We start from the raw sequence: 21813 nt of genomic DNA, 5'->3' as shown, positions 1-21813 counted from the left end.
TAAGAATAGTAATCAACGCCACAATAATGACCTGTCCAAGAACTCCAATAACATGAACAGTATTGAGTCAGAGGCTCCATGCAACATGCATGTTATCATTGTATATTGATCAGATTTCCGGTAATAATGACGTCTGCTGTGTGTCAAATGAACGTACAACATCACCAGAGTTTCCGTCACTGTGTTTCTGACGTGTCTTCCATATCAAAGGGCCAAATCCCACTCTCGCCATGGGTTCCCTCTCTTTCCTTGGTCTCTTTCCCTGTATAGTTGATTGAAGTAAGGATTAATCAGCTCCTCGCTACAGTTCAGATAAACTTTTATCAAAAGTCAGACTAAAGGTTTTCAGTGATCTTTGAAGTCTAGTCCAGGCTAACTGTGCATATGAAGGCGTTTTAATAAATAATTATAATGGCCATTTAAGTTAAGGTATATCTTAATAACAAATCAAACAACAAGTGGTTGCAGTTTTTCACATCAATACTTTTATCCCAAGCTTGAAGGTTCATTCTTAAACTTGGAAATAACAGTTTGACCAATCAATCCCATCTCAAGGTCCACTTAGTGGCTCTTCTGGAGCTTTAACTGCATCACATGACCTTCCTCACTGGATGGAAGCTGCTCAGGTGTCATGGACATGCTATTTTGGATCAACACAAGCACATTTTCAGGATGAATTGCCTGACATCTGGTGCGTGGCCCATGAGCTGGATGTCCTTCACCTTCTGCTCTCTGTGTGTTGCCGTTCTCAAAACAACAGACTTCGAGCTGGCAAGCTACACGCTGTTTGGAAGAAAATTTGGATTGTGCAACAGGGCTGGCCTGCTTATTTCCTTCAGGGAAGGATTGTAAAGATTTACAAAGAACATGTGTAGGGCATTTCCTCTCTAACTGGGACATGTTTTGGACCGATTGGTGGGACCGCTGAGGACAAAGTACACACGGTGGGAGCTAATGAGGTTTGACCATGTATCCAGTTAATTTAAATAGCTCATGTTACTGTATTGTGTAAATAGCTAACTTTATTTTATAGTGTAGGTGTTTTCCTTTGTGTGGTGCAAATGTTTCACCAAAACAAGTTCTCTTAGTAGACTTTATTGCAGAAAAACCACTGCAAGTCACTGCGTCCATAGCTTTGGTTTAAAGAATTGCAAACAACCCGGAGCGTTTTTTTCCCTCCTATCCCAGAATGCATCTGTGGTGTAGACCAGACCTTGCTCCACAGCGCTGTGATGCGAGACTATGGAGATGCTATAGACGTGCTATATGCTATGGACGAACTCATGACAGCTACTGAGCTAAATGATCCAGCTCCAGGAGCAAACTCCATCTACTAATGACATGGTGATATGGTGGAAAGCTCCAGGAAAAGCTTGTACGTGGACCTTTAGTTGGGATTGTTTTTTTCTGACTACAAATTTGGAATTTGGGTTGAAGTGATCCTCCATCCAGAATCTATGTTTTGAGAATCAACAACAACTCTTCAGTTGGGGCTGTTGAGTGGAGAGCAGCTGGGCTCAGCTTGGATCATATCAGTTACAGTGGATTCCAATGGTGACACATTGTTTACACTGCAGAAATAAATGATCCGTCTACAGAAACCTTTCAAACTACTCCAGAGACACAATCTACTTCAGTGCTGTACTGGTAAAAAGTTGTTCCTGAACAGTAAACCCTGGTCTAGCCATAAATTAAACAAATTATGTCAGTCAATTTAAAAGATTATTTTCCAAGTAACTAAAGTCTCAGTTTGGTCGTGAAACAGTTGAAGTGTGAGACTGAGAAACTACGTAGTCTGTTTGTTTTGTACCGGTGTGTAAAGTTACTCACACGAGCAACAGATCTTGTTGTTTCGTCTCTTCTTTCTCTTTCTCTTAGCTAGCTTACCTCTGTTGCTCACACGGCACGTTATCTTGCTTGATGCTTAAGCTAAACATCAGGCAAGTTGACAAGATGTTGTTTTAGATGAGAGATGATCTTTAAATTGAAAAAACATATGTGTAATTCTTGGCTCAATTCCAATAGGATATCAAATATTTTTCTCTCCCAGTCACTAACGGACGTTTTATTTCAGAAAAGAGGTCCCATGCGGTACACCGGAAACAAAGGAACTTTGCCTCTCTAATTATAGATTTAAAAAAAGTATTTTCAGAAGTAGATGTTCCTCAGGGATCAGGCATGGGCAGGGGAATTAACTGGTGATCTCATCAGAGATGAAAAACTGGCATTTGAAAGAATTGTACTTGTAGAGTATTTATCACACCAATGTTTGGGGTTAAAAACTCCAAAATTGCAATAATCTCTCCTTGTGTTGATCACCAGGAAGATTGCTGCGACCGATCATGAGCCAACTGATGCTCGCAAGTCATTTCCCTGCTTCGATGAACCCAACAAGAAGGCCACCTACACAATCTCCATAACTCATGATGCTAACTACGGAGCTCTGTCCAACATGCCTGCTGAGGTAGGACTCAAATTAGCAATGCTAAACATAAAAATTTTGATTAATAGCAATTAGATAAAGAGTCCTGCCAAATGTGTTGGAATAACACTAAAGGTCACCCATATTGGGCATGCTCGCCAAAATGAGTTAACGCAGGGGCTAACTGTTAGCAGTTAAAAGTAAAAAACGTTTTGTAACAAGCACTTGTAACAACTCTAGCCTCGAGCCGCAGACTTTAAGCATTCTGTGGTGTAAGTACATGTAGTCATTGTGGGTATATTTGGGACAGTCAATATTTTACAGGTTTCTGGTTTTGACACTATTCCATATCCAATAGCGGTAATCAGCTAGCTAGCCTGGTAGAGTGTGCGACCCATGTACAAAGGCTCAGTCCTTGTCCCAGCAGCTGCAGGTTCAAATCCAACCTGCGGTCCTTTGCTGCATGTCAGTCCTATATAATAAAGGCTTAGACATGTTTAAATATTTAAAAAAAAGCTCTGCCATGAAAATGGTCCCATACCAGCATTGCCTTTTTTATTGGGTGAGTTAAAGTAGTTTTGACTTGGCTCCATCAGCAAAGGGTTTCACTCCATGTGAAACAAAACCATGTGATTCTTCCACTATATTTGACATTAAGTCTCAAAACTCACAGTTTCACTAATACCTATTAAGACTTTATGGCTAAGAGTTATTCGTACAACTGTACGAATAAAACTGTTTACCAATCCTGGTGGACTGAAGAATAGTAGGTAATAGTTGCTGTGGGTGAAAGGAGCATCATTCCTCAAACTTTCCCATGGTGGAGGGGAAAAAACAACATAAAAAGGAAGAGGAAGCCAGGCTTGGAGTGAACACTTTGAATGATAAAAACAGAGAAATCAATCTTGTGCCTCTGTTTTTGGGCCAGGGGATTCCCCCAGCTCCACAGCCTGAGTGACACCCCCCATTAACCCATTAGCCTTTTCCACTGGCTCTCCAGGGCGCCCCTGAAGAACTGCCCAGCAATAAAAAGAAGACCTCCTTCAAGAAGTCCATTCCAATGAGTACCTATTTGGTATGTTTTGCTGTGCACCAGTTCGGCCATGTGGAAAGAACTTCAGCCAGAGGAATTCCTGTGAGTTTACCATCATGCATCAACATCAATGCTGTCACTTTACAAGTATTGTGGGAGAGACTTTAAATGAACTTATACTAGACTATCAGATTTATGCTCTCAGGTGAATGCCAATACATGCACGTGTGTTCTGTCTTCCTTCTATAGTTGAGAATCTACGCCCAGCCAACTCAGTTGGGAACTGCTGAATATGCAGCCAACACAACCAAGATCATCTTTGACTACTTTGAGGAATATTTCAACATGTCATACTCCATCGAAAAACTGGGTACATTAAGACTGTTTGACCCCAGAGGGTTAAAGATGTCAGATTTTATGTACTAACTGTATATTTCATTCATTTTTCTCTGTATCCCACCCTAGGGATCACAGTTAGAGACATACTTTGTTTTGGGGGTCCTAGTGTTTTCACATACGAAGGACTAAAAGGTCCCTGCTATGGCCCTCTGGTTGCTGCAGGTTTATTTTAATGGGGGCCAATTAAATGTCCCAAGAAAAGATCAGTACATCTTTGACTTTGCTCTAACTCACAGAAAGAGTAAGAAGTGTAAGAAGTAAGAGCACAATTCAGTTGCGACGCTTCTTGTCAGAAAGGTTTATAACGCTGTTATAATTAAGAATTGAAGAGATTTGGGTAAGAAACACAGAATCTTAAATTCACTAAAAGTAAATGACAGTCAAGGCAGCCATTACCTGGTCTACACCCACGGCCAGACAAGCCGTGACCAAATCCAATGGAAGAAATCTTCCAAGTGGGGCATCATGAAAACTAACTGATGGTGGGAAATCTGTAAATGAGAAATTGGGAAATTGTCTTGTGAGCACTAAGAGGTTATTTTCTCCTCAACAATCACATTAGAGGAGAGAAAGCTGTCATTTTGTGATGAGGGATGGAATTTGGTTTAATAGTGGTGCTGAAGGAAATACCATATGGCTTTCTAAATCCAGTTTTTGAATTTGATTTAACCCTTGGGTTGTCTTCTGGTCGACCATGCACTTGTTGACCTGCTGGGTTTCAAAACTAACATTTCTTTACTATTTGTTTTGCTTTTTTGTCAATTCTTGACAATGTTTTTCATGTTTACCACTTTTTTTTCTGACGTTTTCAATGCTATTTTTCACTTACACCAAGATATCACCAATATTTTTTATATACACTATGTATATAAATTCATGTTAAATAAATCTGATTTATAGGAGACTTTAGTTCAATTTAATATTAGAGGAACGCCTGTTGGTGGAGAAAGTTTAGTCAGGTTTTAAAACTATTTCAATGTTTTCAAATGCTATAAAATTGAATACCCACAATTCAATTAAAGTAGTAATTGAGTGCTTGCAATTGTACAATTGTACATTGTTTGTGTAATTTGGTTAAAAAGAAACCCATATTTCTAATATAGAAGTTTTGTGATGAGTCAAATTTGACACGAGGACAACATGAGGGTTAACAAAATTAGGTATTCTCTGGGGATAAAGAACGTCCATTCACAAGAATTATTAAGGCAGTAATACAAATATAGAAGCTATGACTTCTCTGTGCTTTGTCTGTTTTGATCCAGATAAGATAGCCATACCTGACTTTGGTACTGGTGCCATGGAGAACTGGGGCCTCATCACCTACCGGGAAACCAACCTGCTGTATGATGAGAACCAGTCGTCTTCCTACAACAAGCAGCGAGTGGCCAGTGTCATTGCCCATGAGCTGGTCCACCAGGTACCACTATCTAGTTCCTTATTACCTTCTCTGCTTTGCTGTTTTTATTAGATTATGGTCAGTCAGAACTTTGAAGGAGTATGCAAGACTATGCATGACATGCAGGTTCCTCTTTATCCGCTTTGTTGAGTTGCATAGGCCTATAATAAGACAACACATTATCATAAACAATATTGTATGGTAAACCTTTTGTTGGCTTAACCTTACTTATTGGAGGTTTATCTCACTGTTTCTGAGAAAAAGTTGCAATTAATGTGAAGCAACAAAGGGTGTTCGTCAGTGTAAATGTGAGAGTTAAGTTTAGGCAACAAACTGGCTAGAAAAAAGATGGTGGTTTGGATTAATGCATTGTTCTCTTTAAGTAGCACTCCGGGGACACAAACATCCTTTTCCACAGTGAATGTCTTGACTTTTAACTTCTTCCGGGACACATCTCAGCTCCGTTGCTTGAAATCCCCGTGGGCTCTAACCAAGTTCAACCTAAAATATCCAGGGGTTAGAGAATAAAAGCTCAGATATAAATATTCAAATCAGGTTATTCTGTCCAGCAGCACCTTTCTATGATAAGTGACTGTTTTCTTGCACTGGCACAGATATAGTTCAAGTTGTCTTTAACCTCATACAGAGGAGATGAAGCTCACTTGTGACCAATGTGTGAAGACAGGGTGGTGGAAACTCTCTTATCTCTGATTCCCACACGGATGGAAATATCCATCATTAATAATAGAAAAAAAAGAGTTCAAAGTCCAGAATTGTAAATGTATTAGTTCACAGTGTTCACAGACATTTTAACACCTCACTGGAGACATGCCATGTTCCAGCCCGCTTTAAGTCCTCAACCATCATCCCCGTGCCCCTGAAGCCAAGGACCACAGGACGTAATGACTTCAGACCCGTTGGCCTGACCTTTAAGGTTTTGAATAGTCCTTTGAGCGCCATTACAGACTGTGGACCCCATGCAGTCTGCCTCCAAAGCCAATAGGTGTGTAGACAATGCATTCAACCTGGCCCTGCACTACACCCTCTGGCACCTGGACTCTGCAGGAACCTACTCCAGGATCCTGTTTGTGGACTTCGGCTCTGCCTTCAATACCATCAACCCGGCTCTGCCTCAGGAGAAGCTCTCCCAGCTTGGTGTGCCTGACTCCAGGCACCTGCAGGTGGATCACTGACTTCCTGTCTGAGAGGAAGCAGCATGTGAAGCTTGGGGAAACACATCTACGACTCCCAGACCATCAGCACCTGATCCCCCCCAGGGCTGTGTTCTTTCACCAAGCTCTTCTCCCTGCACACCAACAGCTGCACCTCCAGTTACCAGTCCATCAAGCTTCTGAAGTTCATGGACAACACCTCCCTCGTTGGACTCATCTCCGATGGAGACAAGTCCGCCTATAAGTGGGAGGCTGACCACCTGGTGACCTGCTGCAATCAAAACAATCTAGACCTCAAAAGACAGTGGAGATGGTTGTGGACTTCAGGAATAACTCACCTGCCCCCATCACCCTCTGTGACTCTTTTATCTCCATTTCCAACACGGATGGAAAGATCCATCATTTAAAATGGAAAAAAAGAGTTCAAAGTTCAGCATTGTAAACGTTTAAAACCCTTCATGTGCTTTTGTTCCAGATCTTTATGATGCACATCTTTCCAGGACGTCAGCTGTTTTACTGTGATTGGAGATAAGAGGCCTTGAGGCCGTCCATAAAGATTTATGAATTCTTCCAAGTCACATGAGGGATTCTTTGATAGTGGTTTAGTTGTCAGAAAATGATGATGTAGAATAGTCTTCTGGGTGGCAAGCTTTTATGACCCCCCCACCCCCCACACACACATGTACTGGAGAATAAACCGTACAACTTTACAGTTATATACTGTACACAAGAGCCACGGTGGGTTACCAAAGTCTGTTGACAATCCTCATAGGCCCAAAGTCTATCCTGTCTGTTTTGTTTTATTGAGTGTGAGGTTGCTCAGTTTGTTCTATGCAGTTCTTTTTAAATGGGACAAGAACCCCAGTCTCCTGGGTGGATGCTTTAATAATCGACCTATGGGAGGGTTTTTCAAGGGGAGGACAGTCTCTTTTGGCTATATGATGTTTTTCCAGTTTTCCTGTTACATTGTTTGTTGAGTATTTACAAAAAGTTGAAATAATGTCCTTTTGAGTCATTTTTATTTCAGTTGTACAATCCTATGTCCACATGGAGTAAATAATGTATTAATACAAAACTTGAAAACAGCTAGTTAAAACATGAGCAGATCAGAAAACAGGAAGGCTTCGTACAAAAATATGATATCTTAATATAAATATAATATCTGTCTCTTATAACTACCTGATTCGTTCTGCTAAGAGTTGTAAGAATGGGGCCCATGGCTAATTTTAACAACCAGTAATCCCCTAGAAGGTTAATTTGTCACTTTAATTTTCCTTTGTTTGGAAATTCATGTGAATTGTCTTCTTCCAGTGGTTTGGAAACATTGTGACCATGGACTGGTGGGATGACCTCTGGCTTAACGAAGGCTTTGCCAGTTTCTTTGAGTACATCGGTGTGGAGAAAGCTGAGCCTAGCTGGGGCATGGTGAGTCTCCTTTAACCTTGTGTTGTCTTCCCTTTGACTATGAACATGTTGTCCATCCAGGTCTAAAGTGAATCTTTGGTGTTTTTTCAGCGTTTTTGGCTCTTTTTAATGCTTTTGAGACTTTTTAAAACAGTTTTGTCGCTTTGTTTCAACATATTGTTTTAAACTTATGGTCAATAAACCTACTTTATATATTATAATACCAATTGTTTTAGTTAAAAAGGCAGAAATTATGAACTATTTTGACTAAGGGCTAAGATCAAAGGATGTTAAGGGATCACAGAATGGTTTATGTCAAAGTTTAGTCAGGAGATGGTTTTAAAACCATTTAAACATGTTTTTGAAATGTTATGAAAACTGAATAAAACACCCCAAATTCAATGAATGTAGTCATTAATTTTACCTGCAAAGAACGTTGTATGGTTTCCATACAATGTGCATCCATGTTGGGACTATATTTGGGTATTTTGGTTCAAAGAAACCCATATTTGTGATATAAAAACTGGGTCAAATTTGACTCGAGGACAACACAAGGGTTAACTTTTTAAAAAGGCACAACCAGTAATCCCCCAGACAGTAGACCAGTGATGTTGAGGCCTTCAGTGCCCTCTGTCCTCTTGTGGTCTACAGCGAGACATCATGATCATCAGTGACGTGCTTCCTGTCATGGTGGACGACGCCCTCCTCTCCTCTCACCCGATCATCGTGAACGTGTCGACCCCGGCAGAGATCACCTCTGTGTTTGATGCCATCTCATACAACAAGGTACGACTGATGGGAAACCCTAATATCTGTTACATAACCAACAAGATACAGTGTATCACGCATACCATGCAACAAAATGCTATTTGTACCAAAAATGATCCCACTTCCCCCAGGGAGCGTCCATTCTCCGGATGCTGGAGGGTTGGATGGGTAAAGACACGTTCAGAGACGGCTGTCGAGTAAGTCCCGCTGTCGCAGCTTCATGACCAAAATTGTAACAATGGAGGATCGTAAACGTTTCAAATGGTTTAGCAGCGGATTGATGGAAACCTTTTTGTTTCTTCTCTTGTCTTCTTTCACCAGAAATATTTGAAAGACTACTACTTCAATAACGCCAAAACAGCCAACTTCTGGGCATCTCTCGCCGAAGTATGTTTGAATTATATTGGTTTTGAACCTTAAAACCTGTACAGGGCCAGATTAACGTCAAGTTTTAAAAATATTAAATATTAAATATTTTGGGAAGAAGTGCTTATTTTCTTTCTTTAGGAAAGTGAGGTGAGGAGTAAAGACGGCCAAATTAAGCTTAATGACTTTAATTCCAACTATTAGTTTTTCAAATCATAACAGAAGTTATTACAGAACACCTTACAGATAAAGTAGGTCTAGGCCACACTCTTTAATTTACAAAAACCCAACATTTATCCCCAAGAGCCAGCGTTTGATGTGACAGTGACAAGGAAAACGTCTCGTCTAATAGTGTTCGTGTACATGATAAACCAACATCCAGAAGTGTGTTCATTTTTAATATAGAAGATTTTTAAATATTCAACAGAACCAGGCTAACCACATCCTGAACCAGGCTAGATGCATGCTAACCACACCCTGAACCAGGCTAGTTGCAGGTTAACCACATCCTGAACCAGGCTAGTTGCAGGCTAACCACATCCTGAACCAGGCTAGTTGCAGGCTAACCACATCCTGAACCAGGCTAGTTGCAGGCTAACCACATCCCGAACCAGGCTAGTTGCCGGCTAACCACATCCTGTACCAGGCTAGTTGCAGGCTAACCGCATCCTGAACCAGGCTAGTTGCCGGCTAACCACATCCTGAACCAGGCTAGTTGCAGGCTAACCACATCCTGACTCCAGCTGTAATTACCTCACAGAGAGAGATTGATATTGATCTGAACACCTCACTCTCAGAGTGAGAAGAGAGGAGAGAAGAAAAAAAATGGCCATGTTTCCCTAAATGGTGAAATATTGCTTGAAGTTTTGTGTATTTGTCTGAGCAGCAGCCAATCCCTTCTCTCCTTTGCCCAGGTGAGTGGGTTGCCAGTTGCGGACGTAATGGACACATGGACCAAACAAATGGGTTATCCCGTGCTGGACCTGTCTGTCTCAGACACGAATGCCAAACTGAGCCAAAAACGCTTCCTCCTGGATCCCAAAGCTGACGCCAGCCAGCCTCCTTCGCCTCTTGGGTCAGTGAAACCAACAAGACAAAAACGCCTCAGAGCTGTCGAATTTGGATTAGAACGACATTGTCCTTTTTCAGCGCCATTACCCATCAAACAATAACAAAAAGTCTAATTAAAGGCATTAGGTTATTTCCAATTACCATTCATCTGATTTACTATTTCAGGATGGTGCTTCCTGTCTAGTTTTTACTTTGTTGATTTTCATGTTGAAAGATACGATGATGGCCGAATTCACAACAATAAATGTGTTTTTGTTTCAGGTACAAATGGACCATTCCAGTCGAGTGGCACTCTGTGAAAAGCAACAAAAACATGTTGATGATATTTGACAAGAGCAAAGCAGGTATAGCATGCTCATGGAAACCGGGATCTGTTTTCTCACTAGGAGGAAAAACAATGCATGACTTATTTTTTTTATTTTTAACACATGTCATATAGATAATTGGCATTTAGTTCTTAAGACCTAACACTGTCAACTCACATTGAAACTCAGAAGACTTTAACGACTGGTTGCTGAGTCCTTAATGTAGATATGTAATGTATCTAAAGGCGATTATACTTTTTATTGTCACACAGGTGTTCGCCTAAGTGTCCAATACAAAGTATTCATTGGGAGTGCTGTCCAAATCACTACATTAACAGGCAAAGTGTTGCTCCCCGTGTGAAAAGCCCTTAACGCCTTCATGATGACTGTTGATTTTCAGAGCTCGTCGTCAGTAACTACTCGGCCCCGGTGGACGGGCTGCTGAAGGTCAACAACGATCACATCGGGTTCTACAGAGTCAACCACGACGAGCGCATGTGGAACGACATCAGTCAACAGCTTCAAAACAACCACATGGTAACGAGGTCCTCAGAGATCTGCAAACACACTGCAGGGCACACGTCAGTCACACCACCCAACGTATTTTAGTGATTTTGTTTCCGCTGTAGACTATTTCTATTTCTAGGATGTTTATCCGCTGACGTTGCTCAGGCTCATCCTTACATTTGATGTTAGTGATCTTTGGGTGATTAGACTGTCAGTTAGGGGGTTTCACACAGACCTAGTCAGGTCTGGATTTAGAGACTTTTCACTTTCTAGACTAAACTGCCGAAACGTGGTCTGACGAAGAGGTGGTCTCTGGCCGGATCAAACTGGGGATAAAAATGCTAAAACATAGCCTACATATGTTAACTAATTCATCCTAACTACTTATAACATGCGTGAGTTTGTTCTTAACCCCCGCGTTGTCTTCTTGTCGACCTGTTTTTCTGGGTTGAAGTTTCAACATTTTGTTGTTCTTTTTTTATACTTTTCTCAACATTTTTTTGTCAATTTTATTCCTTTTCTTTTTCACTTTTTTGACGTTTTTTTTAAAATTATGTTTTAGTCAATTCTTTACATTTTCTTTATACATTTTTCCATTGTTTTTGCTCTGTTGATTTGTTATTTTGTCATTTTTTCCGATTAGTTTTTTTTTAATCACTTTTTTTAGCGTTTAAAAAAAACATGTTTTTGTTGATTTCTTTTCAACAATTGTCACTTTTTTCAACGCTTCTTTTATCAAAGTTCTGATATAAAAAGTTTTTGCAAACGTGTCAAATTAGACCGGAGGACGACAATGAGGGTTAAAGCAAGTGTCCAACTCTGACTTATTATTAAGTCATTTTTCTCATGACACATTATATTACAATTTAGAAATTTCAATTTCATTTAATTTCCAAACTCTTAAAACTACTACTTTATTTTTTAATACAATCATCTTTTTTTATTCTTGTAAAATTGTTTTTTTTCCTCATCATGTTACAACTTTATTGGGGAAATCTATGTTGCAATCTCTGTTACTTAACCCAATCTTACTTTTTAAACTTCCAGAAACATTATTAAACGTTATAGAGCCAACATTTGATATGATTATATTTTCACCTTTGATGCTAACTACTTAAACAGAAAGTGACCTTTCATGAAACACACGTGTTTTGGTGTCACTGTTCCAATATTTCTTGTAAAGGTTCATTATCACCACACACGTCAAAGAACTCACCGTGTTAATCTTCTGTTGTTATATTTCTTCAATAGGAGTTTGATGCAGCTGACCGCACAAGCTACATCGATGATGTTTTTGCTCTCGCAAGGTAGGATTCCACCCCCAAAAACACGCCACATGAACATTCATGTCATCATACATAGAGATTACAACCGCTGTTTCATTTCACTGTTCAGGGCGGATGTTATAGATTATGGTAACGCCTTCAATCTTACCAAGTACCTGAAAAATGAGACTGAATACATAGTCTGGGAACGCGTGGCCTCCTCTATCGCGTATGTTCGGGACATGCTCTCAGGAAATGAGGCGCTCTACCCAAAGTTTCAGGTAGGGGAGCTGCAAATCCTTCTGTCCACATTTAGAGGATTAAAAACTCATCAACTCTGAAGTTGATCTGCGATCTAAATTTTCAAGAGGCTGTCTCAGCAAAATCCACCCAAATGTCTTTTCTTTGCTGTCTATGTATTTTACATTTAAACACTTAAATCATAAATTAAGTATCTATCTATCTATCTATCTATCTGTCTGTCTGTCTGTCTGTCTGTCTGTCTGTCTATCTGTCTGTCTGTCTATCTATCTATCTATTTATCTGTCTATCTATCTATCTATCTATCTATCTATCTAGGTTTCACTTAGAAGCCGTTTTTGAATTTAGAGTTAGATGCTGTTTTAAAAGGTGCTATATATAAATATATAGTTAAGTGCTGTCAAACAATTAAAATATTTGAGTGCAATTAATTGCATTAATGTCATGGTTAAATGCATATTTTTTATCTATTCTGAATGTCCCTTGATTTTTTTTTGTCCCATCATTTTTTCTATTTTTAATGCTCTTATCAACATGGGGGAAAAGGGGGAAAAACATACTTTGACGAGGGTGGGAGGGTGGGGTATTCTCATCAGCTGTGTGCTTGGCCATCAGGTGGTATTTCAGACTGGCCGTGCTGCGATGATAGCTCAGTGACCACACAATGACCAAACACACAGATCACTTTGGTCTCGTCAACGGAAAATTTGGCAACTTTTAAAAAGTCAACTTTCCATCCAGATTCTTATCGGCGTCCAATTTGGCGTCTCGCGCTCTTCATCCACTCAAAACGTAACGTTACTACTCTTTGGCCGGCTCGCAAGCCCAAACGGCGTGTGTGTGGCGTGCCTGTTGTTTTTGTTTCCGGTCTAGCTACATCCGGTGTGGTGTTGTATTTTTTCTAACGTTACTAGTTGTTGCAACAGCATGTGGAAAAACTACAACGTTTACTAGGCCAAAGAGAGCGTAAGCACTAATTTAGTTGTTAGGGGTCCAAGCAGGGCTGTGCCATTTTCAGGACTGGTTCATAGTTTTGAACTGACTGGTTCTAAACTCTGCACAGACCTCAAGCTCAACAACTGACCCTGGGAATCCGGGGTCGACTCGCGTCAGGGTTAATGGCGCGATGAGGCTCGGACCCCGTCATAGCTGCTTCTAGTTTGTATTGTTATTAGTAATCGTTATGGATCACAAGTTATGCTAGCTTTTTTATTTTATTTCACTTTGCTGTCTAATTCAAGTGTGACGTCTAATTTATCTTCCTCTTATTGAATCCCAGCTGATGAGTGGAACGTGCAGTGTCATGTAGGACAGGCTGTTAGACTTCTGATTGAAACTCTCATTTGCTTAAAATCTGTTGTACAAAAGCAAAGGTAAAGCTTCTGTTCTGCTCATCCGTGTTAATTGAGAATCCTGTTTTTGTTTTTCTTCAGAGACTGTTTCGTGAGCACGTAAAAGCAATCACAACCCAACTTGGATGGAAAGATGAAGGCACACAGACACAGAGGTACTGCGGGAATATAAAGCAGTCATTAACCCTCTGAGACCCACGGAGACATATTTCTTTGTCTTTTTTGGGAATGACAAGGGATCTTTAGGTGGACACAGCAGGTCAACAGTATTTTTTTATTGTATGAAATGTAGCTCAGTTTTTCCAGTCATACATCTGTAAGAAATAATGTGTTTAGGCACCTATTAAAATGTTGACTGTTACTATACAATTACTTTTTTATCACTTTTTTTCAAGATATTATGCTATGACTTTTTTTTCGGTACAACATACTATAACATCGCTTCTGCGACTTTTTTTGACATATTATACTATGACGTCTTTGGCTTTTTTGACATACTATACTATGACTTTTTTTTGACTTTTTTCAATATTGTATACTATGACTTATTTCTACTTTTATTGACACTATACAAAACTATACACTTTTTATCACTTTTTTAACATAGTATAAGGCTTAGTACATTAAGATGAACATATATGATGGCAATTCTCAAGGTCTTTTATGTCTCAGAAGTTGTTGCTGCAATTGTTTGGTTGGTACCTTTCATTAAATGGACTTGCTGCAACAATTAAAAATTTTTGACCACCTAAGATTTGCGAAAAATGTCAAAACTCCCTCCCAAATACCACATAAACACACCAAGATATTGGGGAACAACATTGACAATGCTATGAAACTTTGACATTTGGAGACTTTATGCCAGAATTGCCTTTTTCTGTGATTTGGCAGGTTACTGAGGGAGACTGTGCTCAGCATCTCTTGTCAGATGGGAGATCAGGAGGCTTTGGACGAAGCCTCTCGCATTTTTGACCAGTGGATTAATGGAAGTCTCAGGTATCATCGCACCAGTCTTTCCAAACTTAACATGTCTTTGGGCTGCTTGTGCTAAATTTTCTTCACAGCCAAACAATCAATTATTTTAATCCTTGTGTTTTCTCCCTGTCAAACTGCAACTTGTCAAAAAAAATCATAATTTTGTCGTCTTTATCAACACTTTTCCCTTGTTTTTGTCACTTTTTTCCAATTTTTGGTCACTTTTTCCGATGTTTTGAAGAGAAGAGATCTTTATTCTCATCTTTTTCAACAACAAAACACAGTTTAGCAGCTATCAATATGACAGAAATAAAAATGTTGAGTAAAATATGAAACCACAACAAAATAGATATTTAAATATTAACATAAAATACCACAAAATAGACATTTAAAAAAGAAAAGAAGTTGTTTTTTCTGTGCCACCCCCATGTTTTTGAAGCTATTTCCAAGATTTTTATCTCATTTTTCACCGTCCTTTATCCATTTTCTTTTCAAATGCTCTACGATTCATATTCAATAAAAGTCGTGAACCTTTTTAGTGAATTTATTTTACTTGTGAAGAGCTGAGTGGAGCCATCCAACAATTTAGTTGCAAGAAACACAAATTTCTGATGTAGAAACTTTGACTTTTTTTTAAATAAATCATGTGTATAATCAGCAGACTGGACATCAAGACATCCCAATATATCATAAGAAACAATTTCTCTTTGATTCTGACACTCAAACCAAATAATTACTGTTGATTTTTCAAGTGGCAAGAACATCTTAGCTTAACTCCATTGTGTTGCAACATGATTACATGGCTCCACCCTTTTAACATTAGACCAGGTTTCTATGAGGACCACAAACAACACATTGTGACCACAGCTGGTTTGTTTTTCCCTGGTAATGACATTAAACGTTGTCGACCTTCTGACCTGCAGCAGTGTGGCGGTGAACCTGAGGCTGCTGGTCTATCGATACGGCATGAAGAACTCAGGCACCGAAGAAAAGTGGAACATAATGTTCCAGAAGTACAAAGATACTTCTTTGGCCCAAGAGAAGGACAAGCTGCTGTCTGGACTGGCGTCGGTGGAGAACGTTCAACTTCTATACAAGTAACTGAAACAGCTCATTTTACAGAGTGGTTGAAAAAGGCAATTAAGACTGTTTTTCAATATACAAATAATAACTTTTATGTATACACCACCTTTTTGATTATGAAACCTAAGGACATTTTACAGAATAGCTGGGGCTAAGTTACGCTGAGGGAGGTTGTAGGCTGTGGTGAACAGGTGGGGTTTGAGGAGTCTTCTTTAAATATGTCCATGGATGTTGCACTGCGGCTATCTGCAGGAAGGGGGGGGGGGTTCCAGATTATGAGGACAATGCACATTAAATATGTCTTTGCTAGGAAATGCCAGGCTTCACACAGATTTGTGTTTGGGGTGTAGTTACTGAGAAAGCACCCCTACGGCTTTAAAACCCAGGTACAGGCCTAAACAAATAAATATTTAAACAAAACCTACCCTTGTTCAAACAGTTTCCAGCGTGTAAATCTCAAATTTAAACATAGTCTCAGAGTTTCGATGTGCACAGCAAGTTTTTACAAAACAATGACGTCAGCCATCCTAAAGAGGGCAGATGCTAGATCACACCCAAAACCAGTGCAACACTTGAGCTTCCCTTCACGTCCATTATTGCAGCCGAAGACTGAGTGTAAAGCAGTGATAAATCACCAATAGAAGCTCAACCGATAACTACACGACTGGACAAGCTCCAGGATGTGAAGAGAATAACCCGTGTTCTGTCCAACAGGCTCCTGGAGGCTACTAAAGACGAGACTGTAGTGAGGAGTCAGGATCTGTTCACGGTGGTGCGATACGTTTCCACCAACCCACTGGGGCAAGAGATGGCCTGGGACTGGACCACACTCAACTGGGACTTTCTGGTCAACAGGTCAGTGCAACAAGGGCTATGACTGTTAGGGGTTGGGAAAAAAAATTGATACAGCATAGAATTGCAATACTTTCAGTGGCAATGGGGGGTGGCAGTCGCTCACTCCGTAGGGAGTTGGGTCTGGAACCGGAGGGTCACTGGTTCAAGTCCCCATATGGACCAAAAAGAGTGTGGATTGGTGGCTGGAGAGATTCCACGTCACCTCCTGGGCACTGCCAGGTGTTCTTGAGCAAGGCACCGTACCCCTCCAACTGCCCAGGGCGCTGGTTCAACTAGCAGCCCCCTCACTCTCACATCTCTCCATTGGTGCATGTATAGGTCCTGAGCATGTGTGTGTCTTTCAGGCCAGTGTGTGATTACTAACAAAGTGTGTACGCAGAGTGTAAATTGTAATTTCCCCACTGGAGATTCATAAACAAATTCAAATTAAATTAAATACTGTGTCAATTCACAGACGCCAAATATCGATCTTTTATTATATATATGTGTAGGTCAGTTTGTCCCATTTTGCCTTATTAAAATTGAAGTGAGATGAACAAACACAGAAATCTTTCTTTTTTAGATAAAACAGATGTTGACAAAGTTTCCTTCTGGGGACAACATTTGAAAAATTATAAGTTGGAAAAAGGGTATAAATTGCAATATATCACAGAATATTGTGCAATATGTTTAAAATTGCAATGATATTGTATCGTGGTGTAAGTATTGTGATGATATTGTATCGTGGTGTAAGTATTGTGATGATATTGTATCGTGGTGTAAGTATTGTGATGATATTGTATCGTGGTGTAAGTATTGTGATGATATTGTATCGTGGTGTAAGTATTGTGATGATATTGTATCGTGGTGTAAGTATTGTGATGATATTGTATCGTGGTGTAAGTGTTGTGATGATATTGTATTGGGTGATTCCCACCCCTAATGACTCTGTTGTATTTGGCTGATCGTGGTACTACAGTTTATTTTTTTAACAACAGGTACACCATCAACGACAGGAACCTGGGTCGCCTACTGGGTCGAATCAGCACCACCTACAACACAGAGCTCCAGCTGTGGAAGGTTGGCACTGTCCTTTGTGCAATTTCCTCGCACTTTTATTACACAATTATTATAATTAAAAAACTACAGGTGTCTTTTTTTAGCTTTTTGATTAGAACATGTTTGGTTTTAAGCAGTTTTCTGCTGAGAGCTGAAGAGCGGGTTGTTGTAAATTGTTTCTTCACGGTAACATGAACAGTTGGAATCTCTCTTTCTTAAAGAAACACTCAGCTAAAAATTGTTCTTTTAAGTAATAAACGCTTCCAGTTGGCCTCCAAGGTGACTGTGAACACCGGCTGTGGTCAGCTCTCATTACATATTACGTCCTAGGGGATTACGGTCTTTGGCAAGTTTTTCCTGCAGGATAAATGAATCCAACGATCCAGAGAAACTTCCCAAACCCGTCACTTCTCTGCTACATGCTCAGCATGTTTCTAGCACATATAACTTTGTCAAAATATGGTTTCCATAACCCTTTCACCCTTATGTTTTCCTGTGGGCAAATTTAACCTGTTTCCAAAGTTTTTTTTCCATCACAAATATTGGCTACTTTCATCTGAATTTCCCAAAATTAACATGGATGCATGGATTCATGTTGAATGAAACCCATAAAACATTCTTTGCATGCACAATTGATGATTACTTTCATTCAATTACGGGTGTTTTATTCAATGTTCGAGCATTTAAGACAATGTTGAAATGGTTTCAAAACAGTAGATCCTGACTGAACTATGACAAAAACAGTGATCCACTCAACATCCTCTGATCTTAACTATTAGTCATTAGTCATTGATAATTTCTGCTTTTTTAAACAAAAATTAATGTCTCATAAATAATATAATATATATCTCAAGAAAACAAACTTTGTGATATCAAGATAAAGAATTGGTAAGTCGTTGTCATAACAGTGCATCAAAATAAAGCCCATGGCAGTTCTCGCCTTCCGTACAACACACTGGGTGGATTGAAAAGTTTATACGGTCATTGTAATACTTTTGACCAATTGTTAAAAGTTGGACCATTGCAGTCATGAATTAAGGCCTTTTTATCTAGTAGTAGTAATGCATTGTATATACTATGTTTGATTTTGTGATATAGTTGGAGGCAAAGCAAGTAGAGGTTGACAGTTTTATTTCTCCGTGCTGTCCTTGTAGATGGAGCATTTCTTCAGTCTAACACCAGATGCCGGTGCTGGGCAGATGCCTCGGCAGCAGGCGCTGGAGACCGTGAGGAACAACATCGAATGGATCCGGACGAATCAAAACGAGATCAGAACGTGGCTGGAGAACAACTTCGCCTGAAACGGCACCAGCGTAAAACACTGCAGGGATCCAGGAATGCTGAACTGGTACACAACCAGAGCATCCACAGTCCCCTGTTGATACGTGTCATCACTGGCGGTCAGAAACCTGGTATCTCCATACATTATTTTATGTTGTACATGAATGCTCTGGATCACCCTTTACGTCTGTTTTTGGGTTTAATACATATTTAAACAGTGACGAGGCAATTCCCGCTGAGAGTTTTGGACATACAAGGTTTTCACGCGACAGCGATGATATTTCCTTTCAGGGTGAGGTGAGCAACAATGCAAGTGTAGAAGTCTTTCTTTGCTGGAGACGAAGAGTTGAATGAATAAATATTTACTAAAATGACTTTGTGTGCATCATTACCTTTTATTTCTTGCCTCTCTATCTATTTTTTTAGTGCTTGCAGCTGTCTGTACAACTCTCGGTTGTTGGATTGTCACGCGAAGAGCATGTTTGCATTTGGGGCATGCTTTATGAGCTCGTGAGATTTGACATAAACTTAGTCTATATCCAAGACGTTCCACTTCTGGGATTGCTTCCTTGCCGTAGTAAATTCCGCTGGATATCCTTCTTTTAGGCCTAATGTCCTTCCTCTTTCTTTGTGTTGGCGTTCTAACCTCCGGTGGATTTCTGAGGACTATGGTTACCTGGTCCTCAGATCTCTGCAGGGTAAATCCAGACAGCTAGCAAGACCATCAGTCCAATCTGAGGACTATGGTTACCTGGTCCTCAGGTCTCTGCAGGGTAAATCCAGACAGCTAGCTAGACTCCAATCGGAGTTTTTAATTTTGGCTTCACTTTTGTGTAGTGGGAGGAAGTGGTGAAGCGTCTATTGCAGGGGTCTTCAACGTTTTTTAAACCAAGGACCTCTTAACTGAAAGAGAGATGGAGCAGGGACCCCCTACTACATACACTGTATAAATAGAAGTTGTTAATTAAACTGGGCCTGCAATAAAGCTTTTTTTGCATAACTTTTTTGCATAATGTACTAAGCTATTTAAATAATAATTGCACAAGGTAACAACTATACCTTACCTACATTCAAGTAGGCCCTATGGGACTTGTGCATGCTAACAATATGAGGCCCCCCTGCAGAGCCACTGGGTATCCCCTAGGGGCCCGGACCCCCTGTTCACTGGCCTACTGTAGTGACATAAAATCGAAGTTAAATCTTACCTGTCCAATACATTTTCTTGGGATTGTGACGCGGGCTACAACAATGACACTGAATGTAATCCTAATGGATGTGATGAAAGAGCTGGCACTTCTACGGAGCGCCGGAGGTGACATGGAGGGAAAAAATACGAACAGGTACTGGGGACAAACACTTTTGCAAGATCTTGATTTTTGTTTTGAGAGATCTCAAGTTTTATTTGCAAGATCTTGACTTTGACATGGAAAAAAAAAACAAAGAACGAAAGAAATATCTCCACTTTCAAACTCGAGATCTCAAGATTAGTTTTTTGTTCCCCCGCGCCCTTCTGTATCAGCATAGAACATGTGAAATTGAAGCAATGGATCAATGGAGTTTCCTATTCTTGCTTTTCTAACACAGGACATGCTTCAGTTGAAGAATACATCCAGATACACAGAGAGCTTTCCATTGTTAGCTTGTTATTGAAGCAACCAGAATGCAAACATCGACTACACAGTGTCACAGCAGGTGGAATGTAAAGAAAAAACAACACTGACGGTGATTCTTCTTATGTTATCATGTTAATCTAATACACATTGTTTTAATGCTAGGGAGTAATAATCCAATGAGATACCGATGCAATTTCACCTCATTGGGTCAGGGGTTGTTGGGAGGTTGTCATGGGAACCTGAGTATTAATGGTGATTCTCTGCCTGGTTTGACATCGGATCATCCCAATGATGGCTCGTCTGAACCTGCGAGAAGAGATTGTTGACTCACTATCACAGTTAAATACTGACTTTCTTGCTCCCGCCCCCGGACACATCTGACCAATATGGGGAGCGAACGTGCTCGGATGTAGCAATGCATTTGATTTGCTTGAATTCTTGTGTGTGCGACACAAAAAGGGGGAATCACTCCCCGTTTGCCAACTCATCAACTGATTCGACCCAGAGCATTCGAACTATGGGTGTGAAGAAGAGCCCTGATACATTAATATAACACACATCCCCTTTCACGTGCAACAACTACGTTTGCACGCACATCGACTATTACCAAAGCCAAATTATGTGGAAAAAAAAACTCACTTTTTGTTGGCAGCAACATAAATGCAGGGGTTGTAAAAGGTGGAGGACTTGGCAAAGAGTGGAGCGATGATGGCCATGGAGGCAGGGATGGTCTTGGGGTCACCGAATGATGCCCAGAGACACACGATGGAGTACGGAGACCAGGCCACAAGGAACATGACGATCATTACCACGGACATCTGCCGGGCCACAAACACCACAACACAGCATTCATATAATATGAGCGGAATATTAGATATAGTGTAAAGGACAGAGTTAATTAAGGAAAAAGTAGTGCTTGCCAAAAGACGCCTCATGAAACTTTTTAAAGTTCAATTCATTTTCTGAGCCCACTAAATGGCGCTCTTGAGAGCAGATCTGGAATCTTCCCCTTTCTCAGCTTTGCCCCCCCTTAGACTTTGGCCCACCCATTAGAGAGAGACATCATGGCTTTCAAACGGGCAAAGTGGCAGTTGGTCATGGCCACACCCCCAGCCTCCACCTTTTGGGAAAGAGACTTCAGATACAGTATTAGGGACCACTAAGGTCTATATATTAAAGAGACTTCAGATACAGTATTAGGGGACCACTAAGGTCTATATAAAAGAGACTTCAGATACAGTATTAGG

The 21813-nt window shown here is 40.2% G+C and overlaps 2 protein-coding genes and 1 long non-coding RNA gene across 3 annotated transcripts in view; 2 read left to right on the top strand and 1 right to left on the bottom strand.

Moving 5' to 3' along the window:
* The window catches only part of enpep (glutamyl aminopeptidase), a 19943-nt gene extending 602 nt beyond the window's left edge, over positions 1 to 19341 (top strand). The window contains exons 2-20 of the mRNA XM_034859167.1: positions 2306 to 2464; positions 3423 to 3557; positions 3705 to 3825; positions 5117 to 5271; positions 7734 to 7847; positions 8478 to 8612; positions 8726 to 8791; positions 8916 to 8981; positions 9875 to 10035; positions 10293 to 10375; positions 10737 to 10873; positions 12095 to 12150; positions 12239 to 12389; positions 13803 to 13876; positions 14613 to 14717; positions 15620 to 15793; positions 16494 to 16634; positions 17612 to 17693; positions 18827 to 19341. Of these exons, the coding sequence (XP_034715058.1) occupies positions 2306 to 2464; positions 3423 to 3557; positions 3705 to 3825; positions 5117 to 5271; positions 7734 to 7847; positions 8478 to 8612; positions 8726 to 8791; positions 8916 to 8981; positions 9875 to 10035; positions 10293 to 10375; positions 10737 to 10873; positions 12095 to 12150; positions 12239 to 12389; positions 13803 to 13876; positions 14613 to 14717; positions 15620 to 15793; positions 16494 to 16634; positions 17612 to 17693; positions 18827 to 18973 (2262 nt within the window). The 3' untranslated portion in view covers positions 18974 to 19341. The remainder of the gene's footprint in view (positions 1 to 2305; positions 2465 to 3422; positions 3558 to 3704; positions 3826 to 5116; positions 5272 to 7733; positions 7848 to 8477; positions 8613 to 8725; positions 8792 to 8915; positions 8982 to 9874; positions 10036 to 10292; positions 10376 to 10736; positions 10874 to 12094; positions 12151 to 12238; positions 12390 to 13802; positions 13877 to 14612; positions 14718 to 15619; positions 15794 to 16493; positions 16635 to 17611; positions 17694 to 18826) is intronic.
* Positions 19342 to 20698: 1357 nt separating this feature from the next.
* Positions 20699 to 21813, bottom strand: part of rrh (retinal pigment epithelium-derived rhodopsin homolog) — a 7284-nt gene continuing 6169 nt past the window's right edge. Inside the window, exons 6-7 of the mRNA XM_034857699.1 lie at positions 21206 to 21384; positions 20699 to 20872 (exon numbers count right to left, since the gene is read on the bottom strand). Of these exons, the coding sequence (XP_034713590.1) occupies positions 20767 to 20872; positions 21206 to 21384 (285 nt within the window). The 3' untranslated portion in view covers positions 20699 to 20766. The remainder of the gene's footprint in view (positions 20873 to 21205; positions 21385 to 21813) is intronic.
* Positions 21191 to 21813, top strand: part of LOC117935517 — a 22656-nt gene continuing 22033 nt past the window's right edge. Inside the window, exon 1 of the long non-coding RNA XR_004654775.1 lies at positions 21191 to 21210. This is a non-coding gene — a long non-coding RNA (uncharacterized LOC117935517). The remainder of the gene's footprint in view (positions 21211 to 21813) is intronic.

Source organism: Etheostoma cragini, chromosome 20, assembly GCF_013103735.1.
Source record: "Etheostoma cragini isolate CJK2018 chromosome 20, CSU_Ecrag_1.0, whole genome shotgun sequence".
Taxonomy (NCBI): domain Eukaryota; kingdom Metazoa; phylum Chordata; class Actinopteri; order Perciformes; family Percidae; genus Etheostoma; species Etheostoma cragini.
Note: the sequence above shows the minus strand (reverse complement) of the source record. Positions and strands in the feature narration are given on the sequence as shown.